This window comes from Balaenoptera borealis (genome assembly GCF_965194805.1).
Source record: "Balaenoptera borealis genome assembly, chromosome: 8".
Lineage (NCBI taxonomy): Eukaryota > Metazoa > Chordata > Mammalia > Artiodactyla > Balaenopteridae > Balaenoptera > Balaenoptera borealis.
The window spans coordinates 95,462,494-95,484,529 of record NC_138865.1 but is presented as its reverse complement, the minus strand read 5'-3'; the positions used below and the strand labels follow the sequence as shown (position 1 = coordinate 95,484,529).

Sequence of the window (22,036 nt, the reverse complement as noted above, 5' to 3'; positions counted from 1 at the left end):
AAATGAATCAAATTAAGATATGCCATCAAAGAAAAAGCATTCAGGAAACAGAAGTAAAGATTTAAATGATCCTGTCATTTTTTAAAGATAGTAGCCAACAATCAGTTTCTTACAGACACCAAAAAACAATTCTTAATTCAGCATGATAATTAACCATGCCTATTGGACCTAATGGTAATACTTTAAAGAAATTTTGTTAAGTCTTCAATAACTGGTGGGAAAGCGGTGTTTCTTAATAATCAAAGCTGCTTGGCCAGAAACTTATACAGCCTAAAGTCTGGGAATAAACGAAAAAAAAATTTAAATATCCTTTCATTCTAATGAAAGAAATTCTTTCACATCTCTCCTGGATAATGGCAGGAGTGGCGGGCTGGGGGGAAGGATGGGAAGGGGGAACAGTAGCATTTATCAAAGTTTACCATACTAGATCAGACTATCAAGCATGATATTCTTTCTCAGCAATGACCTAGACATTAGCCTTCAGAACAAAATGGAACTAGCCAGAAGTCAAAGAGGATCTAAGAAAAATCATGCTTCAGTAACTGATGAACTGAAAACACTTCAAAAACCTGTTACACATGATCTAAATGGTTATAAGATTAATTTCCATTTCTAATAATGGATTATGAAATTGTTCACTGTGAGTGACTACTGCCAAATTTGAAATCCAAATTCCCCTTTCAACTCCTTCCCCTGCCTTCTAACCAAACACACACAGGTTACTAAATATAATGCAAAGAACGATATCACAGCACAGAACACTGTAAGTGGCCTTCTAGGTAATAAGAATAACTGATTACTACAGGCAGCGGTGCAGCTTACGGTTGTAAGTCAAGAACATCATTAAGGTTTGGTTCACTCAGTGCTTTACACAAACATGGTTCATTGGCTTTGTCTTCTTTCCACTGAGGCATCAATATTTTACGACTTTCAATTGGGATGCAGAACTCCTTAAAGCTATCTCATTTCATATCTTCTTATCAATGTTATAGTATTCTGTTTGAACATACTTGTATTTACATGTTGGAATAGCCCTATGAGTGAAGACACAAGCTTTAGGAACTGAACTTAGCAATCTTTTTTTTAAAATGTATTCTTTTATTTATTTTATATTTTATTTTTATTTTTATTTTTTTTAAATTTTTGGCCGCGTTGGGTCTTCGTTGCTGTGCGCAGGCTTTCACTAGTTGCAGTGAGCGGGGGCTACTCTTCCGTTGCAGTGCGTGGGCTTCTCACTGTGGTGGCTTCTCTTGTGCAGCACGGGCTCTAGGCGTGCTGGGTTCAGTAGTTGTGGCACATGGGCTCAGTAGTTGTGGCTCATGGGCTCTAGAGTGCAGGCTCAGCCAAACAACTGAATGAGGGTTCAAACTCAGGACTATCTAGGCCCAAAACTCAAGAATTACTGCTGTTACCACTTCTATCAAATTTTGAGTTCCTTGAGATTAGGACCTGTGTTCTATTTATCTCTGTATTCCTACCAAGTGCCCTTTATGTAACACATAGTCAAGAAATACAGACTGAATGAGCAACACAGAATCATAATCACACTATCCTGTTAGACTCAGTAAAAAACAATGAACAACTGACATTCCCTAGAGGGTGCTAGAGACAAGTCCTTTCCTTTGAAGGACTGGAAGAGTTTGTATTTCAAAGACTTGGATGGTTGTTATGGAATCTGAAGAGTGAACTCTATCCATCAATGGAATTTTACCAGACCCAACAGATATAATCTGTTAGTTCCTATCTTCAATGCTATCAGATAACTGGATTATTCAGACCTCATTTAGGAGATCACTGAAAGACTAAACTTGCATAACCAGCTAGGGTCAAAAGGAATTCCATGGTGAGGCCCAAGAAATAGATAGACAGAAGTAGTCCTCCTTAACTCCAAGAAAGCAAATAGCCCTTCTTCCCTAACCAATGATAGATATTGTATTTCTCTCTATTGAAGAGCCTGAAAAACTCTGTAGTCCTAAACATTTACTACACTAGATATGGGTTGGGGATCAAAGATAAAACCCATTTTTCATCCCTGCCCTAGTTCTAATACATAATTTCAAGGGTCTCTCTAAATCACCTCAAAGTTCAAGGATGACCTAGAATCAAGGTTTTTATGTTGATGATTCTGACCTATTAGCTAGTATTGATCAAGGCTACTATTATGTACTCTTTTGCCAAATCAAACAAATTTGATTGAACTAAAAATCATTTTCGTGTGAACTTTCTTTATTTATCTACGATTATCCCCCCAAAATTTTGTTCACTGAACAAATGAGGAATACAATTCAGATACGATCAATAAACAAAGTTCACAAAATTCTGGGTTCTCCTCCTATGTCAGGACAATCTGTATTAGATTACTGAGGATGCATCTGTACTTCCTTAAAGTTTGAGTTCAAAAACATTGTATGTAAGTAAAATCTTGAAGTTTAATAAAAAGCCAAAAGTTAAAAGTTTTTCCACAACAAAACTAATAAATTTTTAAAAGTTGGTAGCTTCAGCAGTTAGTCTAACCCTATTTTTAAATAAAGCTTTTTTTTTCCTGTTAGTATAGAGAAACTACTTGTATTCCTTACAGAGTATCTTACCTTCACATTAATAATATATAGGAAACATTTATTGTCCCATTAGCATCTGTCCCCAATTAAATTATAAATATAGAGAGGAAAGAGACCACTTCCCAATCACTGTTTATCACCTTAGCAAAATGCCCAACACATGACTTTTAAATAAAAGTTTCTGAATGAATGAGTAAGTTTTAAAATTCCATCTTAAAGAATGCAAAATTACTTGCCTAGGAATAGTTTAATATAATTTCCATATTCTTCAATAAAATAAAAATAACCTTTGGTATTTAGAACTTAGATGTTGTAATTTCCACCTATCATTAAAATTAAACATAAAAAACAAGAACTCTAGTACAGATAATGCAAATTTCACAAATTTAATAGTATATAAAGGTTAACTGAACTTTATTTAATTTAACGCTTTATTTTGTTCAAAATATTCTATTTTGTTTAAAGAATATGGCACTTATTACTAAAGCAGTTTGTATGCCATGGACTCAATACAACAAATACTATTTTTCATTATAAAATTGAAGATAATAATAATAAAAATAATAGCTAATATGTACTGATCTCTTTCTATGTGACTTGTACTGTTCCACATGCTTTATGTATATTAATTCATATAAGTTTCACAAGTCTCATAGGTGGTACTGTTACTGTCCCAATTCCGTAGATGAGGAAGTAGAGGTCAAGTAACAGAAGTCAAGTAATTTACCCAACATCCCACAGCTAATAAGCAGGATAGATGAGGTTTAATCCTAGGCTGGAGATCATGCTCTTAACAACTATGCCACATTGCTTCCCAAGGAAGAAGGTCAAGACAGGAGTTATTTACATGAATTTAACATATAATTAAGATGGGATTTTTAAATTAATGAAGTCATTCAATAAGTGACATTGGAACAGCTGATTAACCATTTGGGTAAAACTGTAAATTAAATATCTAACTCATACCTCATACTAAAATAAATTATATTTTGTATAAAAATTTAAACATAAAATATATCTGATGAAAATACAGGTGAATATTTCCACAATCTTGGGCTACTTATGACATAAAAACCAGATGCCCTAAGGGAGAAAGATCTTGATACCTGTCTACTTAGAAATTAAATAGAACACTAGTGTATTAAGGGGGTACATTGTGAATATAAAGGTAAAAGGCAAATTAATAAACTGGGGAAAATATTTGAAATATATATGGTAAATGCTTAATATCCTTAAAACTATAAAGAACAGCTACAGAAAAAGTCAACAACATCAGAAAAATATGCAGATCGGAATAAAAAGAAATTATAATCAAGAAATAAAAAGAACCAAAAAGCATATGGAAAGATGTTTAACCTCATTAGAAAGAAATGGCCTCTAATGCAGTTTAATATCTTTCGGCTTTTGAACATCAAAAATACCAGAAATATAAAGAACAAGGGCTCTTGGGGTAGACTCCTCAGGTTTAAATTCTATCTCCCTCACTTAATAATTGTGTGACACTGGACAAATTTAGTAAGTTTCTCTAAACCTCAGTTTTTTCCGCTGGGAAAATGAGGACAACAGGATCTACTCAATTTATCGTTGTAAGAATTAAATATATGTAAAGTGCTTAGCATAGTGCCTAGCCTATAGGCACACCAAAAAAGCGTGAACTGCTATGGCAGACACGATAGGTAAGTTGACCTAACACCCACTCCCAAACCCCTTCCCCTTTGCGATCTCTATTATAAAGTCTGGAAAACCTAACTAACAACAGCATTAACACTAATAGTAAAATCTTGCTTTCCCAGATTTTCTTACAGCTGGGAATCTGCTGGCCATGTCACAAAAGAAGAAGCCTCCTAGAATGCACTATTTCCTCCTCCAGCCTGGACTGTAGCACCAGGGAAATGTCAAGAGAATTTTGGAAGCTCTGGACTGAAAGGTATAAGAGACAAATAACCCTCTATTTGTTTAAGCTACTATTAGCCAAAAGCATCTCAAAAGCATGACACAGATGCCATAATTATTGTTATTGTTGTTATTATTCCCATATTTGGAAAGGGTATAGGAAATCAGCCACACTACTTATCCTTAGGAAAGCTAACTTTGCAATATGTAACAAAATCTAGAACGTACATCTTAGACCCAGAAATTCCACTCTAGGACTTTATCCTAAGAAAATAATCAGCAAAGGGTTGAAGATGAAACACAAAGACATTCACTGGATCAACAGCCAAGACAGCTGGTAGTCTCAGTACTTGTCAATTATTTTAAAAATAATATAGCCTGGAAAGAATGGAGTTAGGTACACCTGTCAGGCCTGCATGTTAGAAACTGGGTAAGTGGGGTAGGTTATCTAACATCTCTGTCAGAGTTTTGGTTTTCGTATTTGTAAAATGAGGTCTAGGAACCTCATGTAATAATGCTGCATAATAAACCTCTCTCAATCTTAAAGGCTTAAGCATTTGTTTTCTCCCTCATAGATGTATGAGTCAGCTGGGCAACTATGTTTGGTCTGCTCCATACGTCTAATTCAGGGCTCAGGCTGGAGGTCAGCATCTACCCAGGGCGCACTCTTCTCCTGGCAGGTCAGGGGAGCACAAAGGGCAAGTCACATCATACGAGCCCATTTGAAATCTCTGCAAATGTCTATAACATTCCACAAGCCAAAGTAAGTCTCATGGTCAAGCTTAACTAGGGCAGGGAAGTATCATACCCTTTGGGAGGGAAAGGGAAGTAACTGGTTCTGAAGAATAGTTCTAACTATCAAATGACGATACAAACAAAAAACATATCCCCCCCCCAAAATGTTTTTAGGGTTAAATTAAGCACAGACAGTATCTAGCACAATTCTCAATAATGGTAGCTATTATTATAATTAACCCCAGTGGGAGTGTTTGGCAACTTTTCACAATTCAGCAATACCTTCTCAACTTTGGAATTTCTTATCTGGACTTCTGTATCATCTTCAGAAGCTACCAGATTCCAAATTATTGTCTCTACATCTTTATACCTATAGATTTATAATAAAGGTAAGTTATAATGCTACACTTCCCTGTTAGACACTATATTAAAATATACTCTGTACAAAAATAAACTAATTCTAATATTTTATCAAAATTATTTATCATTGAATTCTTTCCAATGAGTGATGATCTGTTTGGAAAAATAACAATTTCCACATAACTCTATCAGAAAATTTCAACATCACTGAAACGTGGCACCTCTGACTTTTAGCGTGTTATTACAATAACATTTAACTGTAATTTTGAATTGCTTGCCACACTCACGAGGATGAGAATCTCAAAGAACTATTTCTGCAAGGATTTTAAAAACTGTGATTAATTTTATGTACTGCAAAAGGGAAGTATGTTAGGAAAATATACAGCTAAAATGAAGTCTAATAATGAGAAAGGAAGAAAAAAATTACCTTTGCTGATAAATAGAGCTTGTAGTAGTACAACTGAAACAGCAGAAATGCAGAACTTGTCAAAGTTAAAAGCGCCAAAATCACGTTCTTATTGATCCTACTCATTAGTCTGCGGTGCTCACTTGGTTGTCTTTTGAAAGTAACCCAGTTGGTTTCATCTTTTTGGGTAAGAAGATAATCTTGTTTTCTGTGAACAAAAAGATATTTCTAAAGAGACAAAAACCTGTATTTAATTTTCACCTTTATTAACCAAGAAAAAGTTATCTAAAGTTCAACAGAACCTTCTTTGATTTGGTAATTTCCTATCCTAAAGAAATAATCAAATATGAGACCACACTTGAAAGAACAAAAAAGTTTATCATAGCATTCTTTACAGTTGCAAATAACAAAAAACATTAATGGGATATCTATAAAAACTGACCCAAAGAGACTGGGGGGCTTCTCCCCCAGGGTTTCTGATTCAAAAGAACTGGGGTGAGCCCTCTGAATTTGCATTTCTAATGAGTTCCCAGGCAATGCTGATGCTGCTGAACATACTAAGAACCACTTCCATAGAAAAAAATTAAGTTTTTGGTCAAGGAACATCATCTGTGTAATAGCTCTTTGTCTTTTGTTATGTAGGATGTGGTCAGTTTTTATAAATATCCCATATACATTTTCAGTTTTCTGCAAGTGTAAAAAAAGCCATGATAAAAATTTTTGTTCTTTCATCTTTGGTCCCATCTGACTATTTCTTTAGAACAAGAAATTTAATATAGTTCTACTTCTTCTTACCTCCTCTCCACTGTTTGATTTTGGTCAAACATATTAAATTCAGTTCTTCAAACATTTATCTTTATTCCTTTAAATATATTAACACCTCTATTACTTGATGTCTAAACTTTGTATGTCTTTAGTTCTCCAGCTAAAAAATAAGAGAAAATCTACCTTCTGCATCTCTCCTCTTTCAATCCTGACTTTTATTAGTTTACTTTGCTATCGTTCTATCGCATTCTGCAATACAAATCTCACAGCTTTTTCAGTCTTATTCCTACTATATTCCCTGCCAATCCTTTTGCTGTATCATCTCTGTTCAGCTACTGGATGGCTGGTATTCATCTTCTCCTTAGGACTTGTGGGCACTATTTACCTTGAGTTCCTGCATTGTTCAAAAACGGGTGTCGGGTTTCCCTGGTGGCGCAGTGGTTAAGAATCCACCTGCCAGTGCAGGGGACACAGGTTCGAGCCCTGGTCTGGGAAGATCCCACATGCCACAGAGCAACTAAGCCCATGTGCCACAACTACTGAGCCTGCGCTCTAGAGCCCGTGAGCCGCAACTACTGAGCCCGTGCGCCTAGAACATGTGCTCCACAACAAAAGAAGCCACTGTAATGAGAAGCCCGTGCACCGCAACGAAGAGTAGCCCCCTCTGGTCGCAACTAGAGAAAGCCCATGCACAGTAATGAAGACCCAATGCAGCCAAAAATAAATAAATAAATAAATTTATGAAAAAACAACAAAAAAACGGGTGTCAACTAATAGTTTGGCTTTGAGATCACACTTTCTTTCCTCTGATGACTTATAGAATTTGTACCACTGTCCTGCAATGCGAAATACTCCCTTGACAATATCTGATCCTTCCCCTGGCACTCCCCTATAGATAAGCTGATCTTTTTAATGGGATGAGCAAAGAACACATCCCTTATCTTTGCAATCCAATTTTTTAAAAACTAGGTTATGTAATGATGTTAATGACTGTATATTAGTTTTTCTTCATTATGTGCACCTTCAATCTGTAGAATCAAGATTTCTTTCTCTGCGGCAAGTTTTCTTAAGTTATATGTTTGAATACTTTTCTGTTCTAATGTTGTTCTCTATTTCCAGAACTACAATTAATCATGTGTTTCATCTCCTTTCACTCCCATTTCACTTTGCTCAACTTTCAAAAGCCTGTCGTCATGTCCCTTACTGAGTTTTCAACAGTGTTAATTCTCCTTTTTGCCTCTTATGTGGCGTTTTATTTTTTTTTTTTTTATAAGGGACCACTCCTTGATGTTCCCATTGACTCTTTATTTATTTATTTTTATTTTTGGCTGTGTTGGGTCTTCGTTGCTGAGCGCGGGCTTTCTCTAGTTGCAGAGAGCTGGGGCTACTCTTCATTGCAGTGCATGGGCTTCTCATTGTGGTGGCTTCTCTTGTTGCGGAGCATGGGCTCTAGGCATGCGGGCTTCAGTAGCTGTGGCACACAGGCTCAGTAGTTGTGGCTCGTGGGCTCTAGAGCGCAGGCTCAGTAGTTGTGGTGCACGGGCTTAGTTGCTCCACAGCATGTGGGATCTTCCCAGACCAGGGCTTGACCCTGTGTCCCCTGCATTGGCAGGCGGATTCTTAACCCACTGTGCCACAAGGGAAGTCCTGGCCTTTTATTTCTGATTTTATTTTTCTTTCTTTTCTTTCTTGAGTTCTGCCAAATTATTACTCACCATTTACTGTTGTCTTACTATTTCTTCCTAGCCAATGAACTTTGTTTATTACTTTAAAGAAGTGATGGTCTCCTTAAATTTGTTAGGCCAATACAGTTTTCTCATGGGTTCTTTGTCACTTGTTTTTCCGTTTCTTTTCGCTTTTCTTCTTGTAACATTTTTGTGTAGATGCTGTGCTCATTTCCTTTTTATTATTATTAATCTTTGAATGACATGAACTCCACTCAGGCCAACTATTTGCAAGAGGGTTGTGGAAGGAAGAAGCAAGGCTGTGTTCTGGACTAGAAGGTAGTCTCTTTAGTACACAAGAAAGCTCTTTATGATACAGGGTGCTCTGCGCATGTGTGTGCGTGAGAGAGACAGAGAGAATGTATGTGAGAACAAGCAAGAGAAAGTTGTTTAGCCGTTATTTCTTGCCTCACCAAGAGAGTGCTTCCTGCAAAGACTGTGTATCTGTGTGCAAAGATTGTGTATCTGTGTGCTTTCTCATTTGCTCTTCCTTTCCTGCTAGTTCATGTTGCCAAACATTCCAAGGAAGCTTCTCCCACTGCTTTTCTATGCCTCCTGACACCACTGTAAACGGAAGATCTATTTCTCGTTGCTCTGTCAGTTCTACCTGAGATCTCTTTCTGCCAGAATGCTCTTTTAATCTCTTTCTGCTTACATTTGACAAATATTTCTCAAATATTTCAATTTGGGGTACAGGACTCTAGTCCCATCAAAGATGTAATTACAGTTGACGTTTGAACAATGCAGGGGTTGGGGCACCAACCCTCTGCACAGTTAAAAATCTGCATATAACGTATAGTTGGCCCTCCATATACATACGTGGTTCCTCTGTATCTGCGGTTCCTTCATATATGCGGTTTTGCATCTGTGGATTCAACCACCCAGGGGTCATATAGTACTGCAGTATTCACTATTTAAAAAAATCTACATATAGCAGTTCAAACTCATGTTGTTCAAGGGTCAACTGTACATCTCTGTCTCTCATTCTCCTTGCTGTTTCAGGGTAATATCAGATAGAAGAAGGCACAAATGTCTTTACTCTGTCATCTTTAAATCAGAAGTCTTAGGGTTTTAAAACAATCCAAACGAGCTTCCAGTGTGGAAGCCTATATAAAGCAAACACTACATGATATTATATAAAGTCAACAAACTACTTAAGAGGAATATCACCAGTGACGTGAGTAATCTACTTGATTTACAGATAATGCATAAAGCAAAGATAACGGAATAAATCATGATCATGTTCTATCTCCTAAAACTGTAAAAACTAGCAACATAAAACAATATTGATGATGGCATTAGTTTTGCTGTCAGCTAAACCTTGCTAAAATAAAACAGTCAAATATGTATTCTGATAAGGACAGCTCACAAGATAACAAAAAGAATATTCTTCATTTTCAGTATTTCAGCTCAGTTTCTTGTAGTTGTAGTAAATAGTGCATCAACGTATTGTACACAGATTCCTAGTGAAATGTAAAGTAGCATTTGGAGTGTGCTATATAACCCAGCCTTTTCTGTGCCAGAATTAACAGGTGGAAAGAAAGGCCTATATAAACCACTACAGAAACATAAAGTCCAAATTAATATCTTGTTCTTTCTTTGGACATATCTCTAACTTACAGTTAATTCTTAAATGAAATAAACCTCCAGAATATATCATCAATCACAACTACATTTTTATTATCAAGATGATATCCAATTAACTTTACTTCATAACTTATTTTCTATAAATGCCAAGGCAGTTATTGCAAAGGAAGAATATTAGCCTGTCAAAACATTCCTATTTGCTAGCACCATCTCTTCATTAGGAATGGAGTTACCACTTTAAAATGAATAATGTGATACTTTAAAAAAGACAGGCCAAGGCTTGTTGAGTTTACCTCTAAAATCCCTCTGGCACCAACTCCCTCTTCTTTCTTCACTGTCATTCTAATTTAAACTCTAATTGTAAAAATGTCTTAATTGTAACTGATGTCCCAGGTTCCACTTTCTGCCTACTCATAATCTTACCTATACATTGACAGATATACCAAGTTGCTGATAAATGAATCAAATTACACCATAATCAAAATATTTCAGTGGTTCTCTACCACCTACAGATAAAGCTCAAATTCCACATACATTTGACCCTTGAACAACACGGGTTTGAACTACGCAGGTCCACTTATATGCAGATTTTTTTCAATAATAAATAGTATTACACAATCTGTTGTTGACTGAATCTTTTGTTGTGGGACTGCAGATACAGAGGGCTGACTCTGCTACATGCAGATTTTTGACTGCAGGGAGGTGTAAAATAAAGAATGGTGCCCACCATCCAGTTCTACAAGAATCAAGTCATTAGCCACTGCAGTTGCTGACTTACAGTACATCTGAAAGGAATTCAGGGTGAAGATCGGGATGAGGCACTCTGTGCTCCGGGAAAACAGGCAAAACAGGCCCTTAGATACTTAGAAATATTTCAGGAGAAACAGTTTATGAACCTGGACCCTTGCATCTTCCCATACTTAGAAAAGCACTAAAATCATTAACTGAGATATGTGCTCCTCGTGACTAGCAGCAACTTTCTACAGACATGTGTGCTTGAGTGTACGTACCCCTTTGCCAAAATCATGTATCTACTGACCTCCCCCACTACCTCTTCTTACTCAGAGCTATCTGAGAGACTGTCTCCCAGACTACAGTCCTCAGTAAGTCCCCAAATAAAACTGAAACTCACAGCTCTCATGTTGTGTGTTTTTATTTCAGTCGACAGAGGGTTGACACCTGCACTGTTCAAGGGTCAACTGTAATGGCATTCAAGGGTATTCACAATCTGACTGAACACACGCAAATTTTCTAGTCTTTCTCCCACTTCACACACTCTATGGTTTTTGCCCAGGTATTCCTGGAATACACATGACCTTTCCTGCCTCTTTGCTTTTACTCATTCCCTCCTGTCTGAAATGTTCTCATCCATTTCCACAGAACCAGTTCTACACCTCTTTTCATCACTCCTCTCAAGTGACCCTTCTTTTATGAAGTCTTTCATGCTCTTCAAAGTCAGAAGTGAACTCTCCTAGCTCTAAATTCCTAGTCTTACCTTCTTGAAGGGAATAAATATTTACTGTCTACCTTAACAGGCAGAGATGCCAATAAAATGCTAAGCTGGAGAGAAAATGATACAGTTCCCTATCTTCTAAGATGTTAGAGATGAGTATATAAGAGTTCTCAAAAGAAGAATGGTGATGGTAATGGTGGTAGAGGGTATGATGTGCTAAAGAACAGCATGGGAAGTTTTTTCCAAAATGCACAAGCACCATCCTTACCACCCTCACATCTATTAGGAACCACTGTTCTAGTTTGTCATAGACTCTATCAGAGATAAATATAGAGACAATATCAAGTGTAATGGTCATGGAGTAAATACAGGTTACTATGGAGCACAAGGAGAGGAAACTAACCCTAGGGATTTTACTACTTTCTATTTTGAATTATAGCTATTAGAATGCATGAATCATCTCCCCCACCAGCCTAAAACTGGTTGAATTATTATCAAGAAATAAGTATGCTAAGTATACTCAAAGACACTGCACAATGCTCAAGAGAACACAAAACTATTAAAAAAAAGTTTTTATTTAAAAAAGTTCTCTGTCCTACAGAAACTTTCATAATAAAACAGAATATGAAATACGAAAAAGTGATTTTTTTAGAGTTTAAAGCCTACACTTGGTTCCAACTCCTGAGCAATAAACATTTAAAAATAACATATGGAGAAATATAGCATAGAACCAAAATAAAAATATTATTTGTGTATACATTTCTCTTTATATGTGACATTTTAGCTATCATAATAAAAATGCTAGAGAAGACAAGTAATGTATTTTCTTACATATACTTAGGTAAAGCTTCCTAAAGAAAACAGTATAATGGCAAAGAAGAAAGAGTACTGCAGAGATGTAAATTTAAATGAGGGGGAGGGGAGATGTAATGGGGACTCTAAGGGGAGTTACCAGGTTTAAGTACCCAAGTATCTTCAAGTTCTAATGCAAATATGAGGTTAATATAAGTATGGTATATTACAGCATAGAATTAGTCTTAGATGACTTGGAAACAGGCTCTAGCTAGTGCATGAACTAGGATCTGGCAATGAAGAAGACAGGAATGGGCAGATCTGCTTCCCAGCTGAACCTTTAACGGGTTGTGGGTGTCTGAGCTATCAATCCTCTCAGTCTTTGAGCCTGGGGTAGCTAGAGTCCAAGACTGTCACCTCCAGCCAAGAACAAACACATTCTTTTACCCTTTCTTTCGTCCTTTATCAATTTTGCTTTGTGTCAAGGCATGAGAAAGGTGGAAAAACCCAGTGGTAGATAAAAGCCATATAGAAATTTGAAGGAAAAATGTACAGAATGGGAAGTTCAAGATAGCTCTCAGGCTCTTGCTACAGCCAAGAGCAGTATTTCACATTCTTTCAGCTTCCCATTTCCCTTTCACATTATCATTTGTTCTTTGATGGTAATGGCACAAAAAACTTTGGCACCTGGCTTAACCTGACATCCCCCCTCCAACTACTTTTTTAAGAATCATCTTGGTAGGGATCTGTTTGAAAGAATGTCAAACGGCCTGATTTTTTTATCCCACTTCTCCCCACTACTGCCTTCTGGATCATCTCTCGATATCAGAGGCCCTTGGACAAGAAATAATCAGCCCTGACACTGAACTTAGGCTCGTAAGATGATGTGTGCTAGCCTGGTCCCCTCAATGCTGCTAGATCCAATTTATTCAGGAACACTGGGGAGTGAGAGGAAGGTATAGGTGCTATGAATCAGACAGAACTGAGATTCAAATATGCCCTGCACTGCAAAATAAAACAGGAGGCTAAACTACAGAGAAGAAAGAGGGTAGTGTAAATAGGCAAAGGCACGTTTTGAGATAAGGCAGCAGACTGGAAAGCATAAAGAGAAAATGCTTCTGAAGACGTATTCAGAGTTAAGATGAAAAAACAAAAAAAATCAACATTTTCAGCTGCTCTAAGCCAAAAAAAAGCCCAGTAGCAACAGATGCTACCCATCTTCCTTAAATACTGCTGCTCTTTTTCCATTCCTTTCATTGCTAACTTTGCAAAAGAGTGTCAGTAGCCTGGAAGCAAAGGTTAGACTGTAAGGGTTTAAGAAGTGTCTTTATCTGCTTACCGCTCATTCACTTCTTAACCCTCTCTCAATATGCTGACACTTGAAGATTAAAAAATTAGTCTCTCCATTTGATACTCCAGAAAAATCATAAATATATAGTGACTCCTTCTGAAACGGCTATGGAATACTGAGTTTTTAGAGAGTGTCTGAAATGAAAGACCTAGATAAGAAAGAAAGTGAAGACAGGAAGGGACTGATATTACAGGGGCAAAGTAAAAGGGTGAAGGAAGTGGCATTGCCTAATATGCCTACTATTCTGTGTTTGATATGAAATCTGGATGGATGTTCTCTTTATATTCTCTTGCTCCTAATCATTTTATTAGATATACCTCCCATATCTACTGGCTAATTACTACTTATAAATATTTCACCAGACTGTTGGTGATGTCCTCTTGAACATTCCACCAGCACCTAAAACAAATCACTGTCTACCTTCAAACCAGATTTCTTTCATTACTCGCCCCTCTATTCTGTTAATGGTATCCCTATTTTCTTAATTATTTATGTTCAAAACAAAATAGTTTTTGTGGTTCTAATTCCACATCTGAGTCACCAAACTTACATTCTTCTTAGTGCCTCTAAAAGCTGTTATTTCTTTCCCATTTCCAGTATAGTTAGCCTAATTTAAAGGCCTTATTAACTCTGCCTAAATAGAAAGCCTCCTACATGAGTACAGATAGTCCCTGACTTACGATGGTTTGACTTATGGTTTTTGACTTTACAATGATGCAAAAGTGACAAGCATTCAGTAGGAACCGCACTTGAATTTTGATCTTTTCCTGGGCTAGCAATAAATGCCACATAATCCCTCATGATGCTGGGCAGCGGCAGCGAGGCACAGCTCCCAGCCAACCACGTGATCACAAGAGTAAGCAACCGACGCTTATAACCATTCTGCTTTTCATTTGCAGTATTCAATAAATTATATGAGACATTCAATACTTTATTATAAAGTAGGCTTTGTGTGAGATGATTTTGCCTACCTGTAGGCTAATGTAAGTGTCCTGAAGACGTTTAAGGTAGGCTAGGCTAAACTCTGATGATGTTTGGTAGGTTAGGTGTATTAACAGCATTTTCAACTTACGATGGGTTTATCAAATTGAGGAAGATCTGTACTCTACCACCAGGCTTTCCTCAAAATACCATCTTAGGGACCAAAGTCCAGTCATTTCTATAGTACCACTTTGTGTCACTTTCCCCTGCTTTAAGAACTTCTATGGCTTATTTAGTACTAATCCCCTAAATGAACCCATCGATACAGCGCTTGCTCACCTCGGTGCATTCATCTATGCTATTCCTTCTCTCTACAGTACTTTCTCCCCCACATCCTGCCCCCTCACTGCCTTTTGAGTAGTTAAGAGCATAGGCTCCGAAGACAGACTGCTATGTTCAAATCCTGCTCTGCCACTTGCAGCCTATATGTATGTCCTTAGGCAGGTTACTTAATCTTTCTATGCCCCATCTTTAAAGTGGATCTATAAATTGTACTTGACTCACAGGGCTGTTCTGACAGATTAATACATGGAAAGCACCAAACGGTACCTAGAACATGATAACTATACAATAAATGCCAGCAATAATTAATAACTGTCATCTTAAAAGCCTACTAGGAATTCCCTCTGCTCTCAGACAACTAAGGGCTCCCTCTTTTATATCCACACAGCTTTGTATATTTGTACTATTTTTGCAGTCAGTCTTAACTCGTTATAGTTCCTTTAGACAGGAGGCTATCATATGTTTCCATATTCCCCAGCATTCCATATTCTGTAGTCTTCCACAGTAGAATTCAAGCACAGACATAGATTTTAAAAGATTTATGATGGACCTCTGTTGCCCCAAGAGCTCTGTGTGCCCAGAAGAGTATACAAAAGTATTTGAGATAAGTGGTGAATGTGAGCAACTGCAGGTGAAGAGTGACAGCCAGAGTTTATGTCACACAAGTCAGTTTGGTTTGTTCCCTCATTCATTCATTTTTCCATTAAGTTCACAAATATCACTGAGCACTATGTACATCCTATAGACACCAGGCAACCTGCCAGCTGTTCCCTGTCACAAGACTCTACAGTACAAACAATAGATTATGTTTATTTCAAAGGCAGCAGAAAGTTGAGGAACCAAGGATTTCTTTTGACCCCAACATTATTTACATACATTATTTCATGGGTCATTTAAGAGCTACCTTAGTAGCATACACACCAGTGTAAAAACAGTGGCTGTCTTTAGGTTGGGAGGACTGTAGGTGCTTTTCTTTTTCCTTTTCATTTATCCTATGTGAATACCGATTGATTTCGTAATGAGGAAAAAAAAAATACTAAGTTTCAAAAAAACTTTTAAAAAATTCTCTCGGGCTTCCCTGGTGGCGCAGTGGTTGGGAATCTGCCTGCCAATGCAGGGCACACGGGTTCGAGCCCTGGTCTGGGAAGATCCCACATGCCGCGGAGCAACTAGGCCCGTGAGCCACAATTGCTGAGCCTGCGCGTCTGGAGCCTGTGCTCCGCAACAAGAGAGGCCGCGATAGTGAGAGGCCCACGCACCGCGATGAAGAGTGGCCCCCACTTGCTGCAACTGGAGAAAGCCCTCGCACAGAAACGAACACCCAACACAGCCATAAATAAAAATAAATAAATAAATAAATAAATAAATAAATATTTAAAATATATATATATTAAAAAATTCTCTCATTCTGTGGCTCAATTAACAAATTCTACAGCCCACACACATTATAAGCTTTAATCATCTTACTATCTTCCAATTTTTGGAGTAACAGAATAGTGTTAAACCAAGCTATTTTTAACTGAGTAAAGTCTTCCCCTCAAGAATGCAAGTACTTAACTGCTTGGTTGAGGACATCTGGGTGTTGATCTTAGTAAAACTATAAAGCTAACCAAACAAACAGAATCAAACATAGGGCTCAGCAAGCATCAAGTACTTAGTACAAAATATAAAGTGTGAATATACGTACATACATAAAATCTGGATGGATGTTCACCAATACATCAATAATGGTCATCTCTAGGTGTGGGGATTGGCATGATTTTTACATTGTTCTTTATGCTTTTTTAATATTGTCCCCAAATTTTTATAATGAGCATATATTATTTTCATAAAGACAATAAAATTATTAATAAAGACAGCTGATTAGTAGTAGCAGTGGCTTAATACCTGCTAGACAGGATCTAGATCTTTGCTACTTAAACGTACGGCCCTCAGACGAGCAGCACCAGCATCATGCTGGAGCGTGTGTCAAAATGCAGAATTTTCAGGCCATACTGCAGACCTACTGATTCAGAACCTACATTTAATCTACATTTTAAGATCCTCAGGTGATTCATATTTGCATTAAAATTTGAAAAGCACTGATTTGGACACTACAGCCTTTACATCCAGGGACGATAGGAACAACATCTGCCTTCTTCATTGTACATCCCTAGCACACAGCAGTGCCTGAAACACACAAGTATTTGTTGAATAAATAAGCATGTAAATGATATTACTTCTGAATAGACAATCAGAACGACAGTGGAGACTGTATCTGTTTGAATTATTTTCTGCTAGCGTTCCCAAAAATGATTGCTTAATATTAATATTTACTGTAAATACTGTTAAATTATTTTAATAAAAATGCTGGCCCCCAAAATGTAATCCTTTTTGAAAAGGAGTCCTAGCTCATAGCTCTGAGATCTACATGTCTCCTTCAATCATTTCTCTAGTCTCCTGTCTATGCGCACACCCTATAGTTACTCTTTACAATCTCTCCTTCAAAGAAAACTCATTTTCAAGATTTTAAATACCACCTGAGAGAAAACTTACTACTTAAGTTTCAGTCTATAAACCCCATCTGTCTATATATCCAACTCTATTTCCTACGCCTCAAAGTTAACAATTTTATTCTCCATCTACTATCTCCCTGCCCCTTCAAAGAGAATAGTTCTCCATCCTCACAGACTCATGTTTTACAGGTTTTAGAGAAGAGAGACCACCTAATCCAAGAACATCATTTTACAGAGGAGAATAGGATCTGGAAGAAATAAATGACAGCCCAAGAGGCTAGTTATTGGCAACGCAAAGCTACAATCTGCATCACCTTACTCCCAATACATTATCACATGCTAAAATTCTGATAGAATTCTCATTTTTATCAACAGCACTTAAACTCACTTTTGAGAAACACACGTTCAAAATAACAATCGCCTAGATCCAAGAAATCAAGTACTGTATATTGTTGACATTTCTGTCATTCCTTTTTTCTTCCTTTTCAGAACGTACTGCATTTTCTTTCCACTTGGGGTTCCTTCAACCTCTAGTGCCATACTTCTCAAATCCTCCATCCTCTCAAAGCCTACCTCCGCAAATATACTCTCAAATGCCTATTCCTGTCTTCTGTATCTTTATCTACGGTGCTCAGCAGAGATAGCTCCTGATGACTCAAACCCTATCCATCCTCAAAGTACAGCTCAATCCCAGCCTTTTCTACTTTTCCCAATTCCTAATGCACTGCTCCGTCACTCACTTTCATATTTGTTCATAGGCTGATGTTTATTCTTTGGAAACCTGCTATCTTCAAAAGTAGAAAGAACCTGTTGTTATCTAGGTCCTCTGTTTACATCTGAGAAAACTGAGGCCCAGAGAGAAGCAACTTCTCTCATGTTACTTGAGAAATTGGTGATGGTGATGAAATCTGAACTCAGTTCCCCAGATTCCTATCCAAAGCTTCGGTCATCTCTCTCTCTCTCTCTCTCTCTCTCTCTCTCTCTCTCTCTCTCTATATATATATATGTGTGTGTGTGTGTGTGTGTGTGTGTGTGTGTGTGTGTATCAGTCTTTCCCGACATCCCCCAGTTGATAGTGCAAGCAAAAGGCAGACGTCAAAGCCATATGAAACTTTATTTAGCATGGCTAGCTGTGTCCACCCCACTATTAGGCACAAAAAAGGGACGCTTCAGTAACTACTCCTCCAACTGAACTGAAAGCTGAACCCAGGGGGAAAGCATAAAAGAAAGGGATGGTTAATTAAATTACCCTCTCTCTAGAAAGCTGCTGTAGCTCCCCCACTGCACAAGGAAGCACTCCACACTCTCTCATGGGGCATCAAGGTTCGTTCCAGTTGAGACCCAACGGTAGCTCCCACCGCATTTCTGGCCCTCCCGTCTCCGCACCCATTCCTCCAGCCATTACCCTAACACGCAGTGCTGCCCAAACCTGGTAGTCCCTTTCATGCTTCTGCACCTTTGCACACACGGGCCCCACAGCCTGCAATGCTCTCCTCCCTCCCGCCGACCCCTGCCCCCGAGATCCTCTTGCAAATTCCGAGACAGCTCTCAGGACCCTACTCAAACGTCACTACCCCAGCCGGGTCCTACAAGGGTCTCGATCGGCCTCCAACACCGGACCTGTCCCGGGATGAGGATTTTACTTGCTGACAAGCCCAAGAGCGTGGGAGGGACGCCGAACCGCACATCTACTCCGAGGTGCTCGTGGACTGCCTGAGTATCCCCCGCCCGGAGCGCGCTCGACCTATGGCCCGCCTGGGCCGAGGCAAGTGCCCATTAGGCTAGGGGAATGCCCAGTGACAGTACCCTAGCCACCGGCGACACCCGGCTGAGGCGCCCACCCACCCCCGGAGGCCAAGCCTCGCCTCTCACACCTTACCTCCTCCAACGCCAGCGGCAACGCCGCTTTACGGCACTCACAGCAACCGCTGCAAAAGGGGCCGTCAAGCGCGGATCCTTTACGTACCGGTTGGGTTGGTGTCGCAGCCGTTGGCCCCGGCCTCCGCCTGGTCTACTGCCCACGCTGCTTCCTCACCGAAGTTTACGGAGCCCGGCGATTTCCTGGGTTTTGGGATTTAGACACGTAGGCAAAGCTTTTTTTATCTGTTGCCTAGGTAACAACTACAGCAGGGCACTGAGGCGATCTGAGATTTTAGGAATTGCTCCTGGAATTGGAGAGGCACCAGCTGAGCTGTGTTTCCCAAAGTGTGTCAGTTTGCCAGATAAAATATAGGATGCCAGTTAAATATGAATTTCAGATAAACAACGAATAATTTTTGAGTGTGCTTTGCAGAGGGATTCGGAATAACTCCCTGAACTCTGGTTTGGGTACCATTGGGTGAGATGGGAGATAGATTGGGTAACAGTAGCCGAGTTAATATTGCTCTTGAGGTTGAGGTGTCTGTGGGACGTGCAAGCTCCCGCGGACTGTTATACTCCTGTTAAGTACTGGAAATATACACACATTCAATTCCGGACCTGGTTGTTTAACTGTGTAATCCAAAGAATTATTGTTAAGGATCACAGACGAATCAATTTTGACATAATCTTGAAAACTATAAAGCACTAAACAAATTACTGTAATTTGAAGTTCTTTCTACAAAAATTACTATTATCAGCCCATGGTGAAAACTGAAAATACTCCCCTCATATATTTGAGTTGTTTTCTAAACTTTTTTTTTTTTTTGCATTTTGAAATCATTTTATCATAATAGTAGAGAATGCTGGTATACATAACATACATTTATTGTTGTAGTACATAATGTTGTATATACATTTTCTTACACCCTGAATTATTTTTAGTGGGCTAACTTGGTTTCCAACTTGATGCATGATATATACATTTTTGTGCCCTCTAGCACAACGCCACGTACCATTATGTATGCTCAATAAAGCACATGGAATCTAAACTGTTTTTTGGAAAAGTATAAAATGAAAAGTCCTTTTCCTTCTCATTTCCCAGGAGTTATGATCCTTATCAGTTTCTTGTTTTTCCTTCCAGAAGTTTTCTGTGTACATACAAGTTTATGCTGTATGTAACCAGACGAGGCCAGTACTCCAGAGACAAGTGTTAGTGGAAAAGGAAAAGTTGCTTTATTCAGGAGTCCAGCAACATGGGACGATGGTGGACTGATGTCCTAAGACCATCTCCAAGCTGCTAGTTAGGAGACAGAGGTTTTAAAGGCAGTGTGAGGGAGGGGGCAGTGTGCGTGATCAGCTTGTGCACAGTTCTTGGATTGGCTGGCATCAAGGTGAAGTTTCCAGCATCACCAATCTTCTGGTTTCGACCAGTATGTTGTCTATGTGCTTGTGGTCAGCAGTTTTCATCTGGTGGGGGTCTGCTTCCTGTTAAAATAACTTAGGACTGTGTGTCAGACCTTCATTTATCTCTTTCAGGGAAACGGGGAGTTTGATGATTCTATGTGGCTGGTTTATAGTCTAAATTGTTGCCAGTTTCCCAGCTCAACAGCTATTTCTTTGTTTCTACATCTTCCTACTTCCTAATCATTCACTCTTGAGCCAGCCTTCTGAGAATCAGGGGAGGCCTGGGAGACTAAAGCTTTTCTACAATCAAGAGGCAGGTGGAGGACATGGGGGTGGGGGGGAGTGTCTGTCCCAGGAAGGCCCCATAGGGTCCTGCTTGGTTACAATACCCCTTTTTCTTTGATACTCCTCAATCCTGAGGTGTGGAACAAGAAAGGAAGTAAGGTTTGGGATAGAGAGGTTAATCATAAACTCAGCAGAGGAACTCAGTTTTATGTAGAGTCCTCTTATTGCTTAGAACTGGTAGTTGGTAGGTTAATTTAAAAAGTAGGTAGAGAGTGGCACAGACTATATACTACCAAATGTAAAATAGATAGCTAGTGGGAAGCAGCCGCATAGCACAGGGAGATCAGCTCGGTGCTTTGTGACCACCTAGAGGGGTGGGATAGGGAGGGTGGGAGGGAGGGAGACGCAAGAGGGAAGAGATATGGGGATATATGTATATGTGTAGCTGATTCACTTTGTTATAAAGCAGACGCTAACACACCATTGTAAAGCAATTATTCTCCAATAAAGATGTTAAAAAAAAAAAAAGACATAGAAGAAGGAAAAGAAAAAAAGTAGGTAGCACCCAGAGGAAGGAAGTTACCAAAGACTAACAGGATCATTGGACACAGGTGCTAACCTGAGGGACCAAAGATGGTAAATTTTGAACATCAAAATGAAAAATTGCTATTGATTAAAACACATCAAATACATGAAAATTCTTGACTTCATGATTCCTTAAAAATGAAACTCATTAGTCATGATTGAAGATTGCCAGGGCACCACCTCACTATCCTGAAACTTGATAAAAATATCAAGCATTTATCCGGCCTTTCTTATTGGAACAGGATTTCAGTGTAACCAAAATGCTAATGAGAATTCCAGCTAATAAATGAAGAATGAATGATAGAACAATCATTGCTACTAATGAAGTATGAAGGACAGCCCTCATCAGTAGAGGCTAAAATTAAGTTGAAACGTTGATGGGGAACTTTTCAGTAGACGGATTAGGCTGGCACCACCTGAACCCACTGATCAATCTTTTTAAGTGGGACAACCTGCGATTATGCACTTTCGGATGTGATGCAACAGAAATTACACAGCACCACCTGTGAAGGATTCTTGC

At 38.6% G+C, this 22,036-nt stretch overlaps 1 protein-coding gene across 10 annotated transcripts in view; it reads right to left on the bottom strand.

The window, feature by feature from the left end:
• The window catches only part of FKTN (fukutin), a 124,311-nt gene extending 105,006 nt beyond the window's left edge, over positions 1-19,305 (bottom strand). For 5 of the 10 annotated variants that reach the window (XR_014247885.1, XR_014247886.1, XR_014247887.1 and 2 more), the window contains exon 1: positions 5,974-6,160. Coding sequence is in view for 4 of the 10 variants with exons in the window: in XM_082404058.1 (XP_082260184.1) it covers positions 5,974-6,078 (105 nt within the window). In the remaining 6 variants the exon portion in view is untranslated. Of the gene's footprint in view, positions 1-5,973; positions 6,161-16,774; positions 18,171-19,261 lie in introns of those variants that run through there. The other 5 variants (XM_082404057.1, XM_082404055.1, XM_082404056.1 and 2 more) reach the window with 5 other exon arrangements.
• Between the last annotated feature and the right edge of the window lie 2,731 nt (positions 19,306-22,036).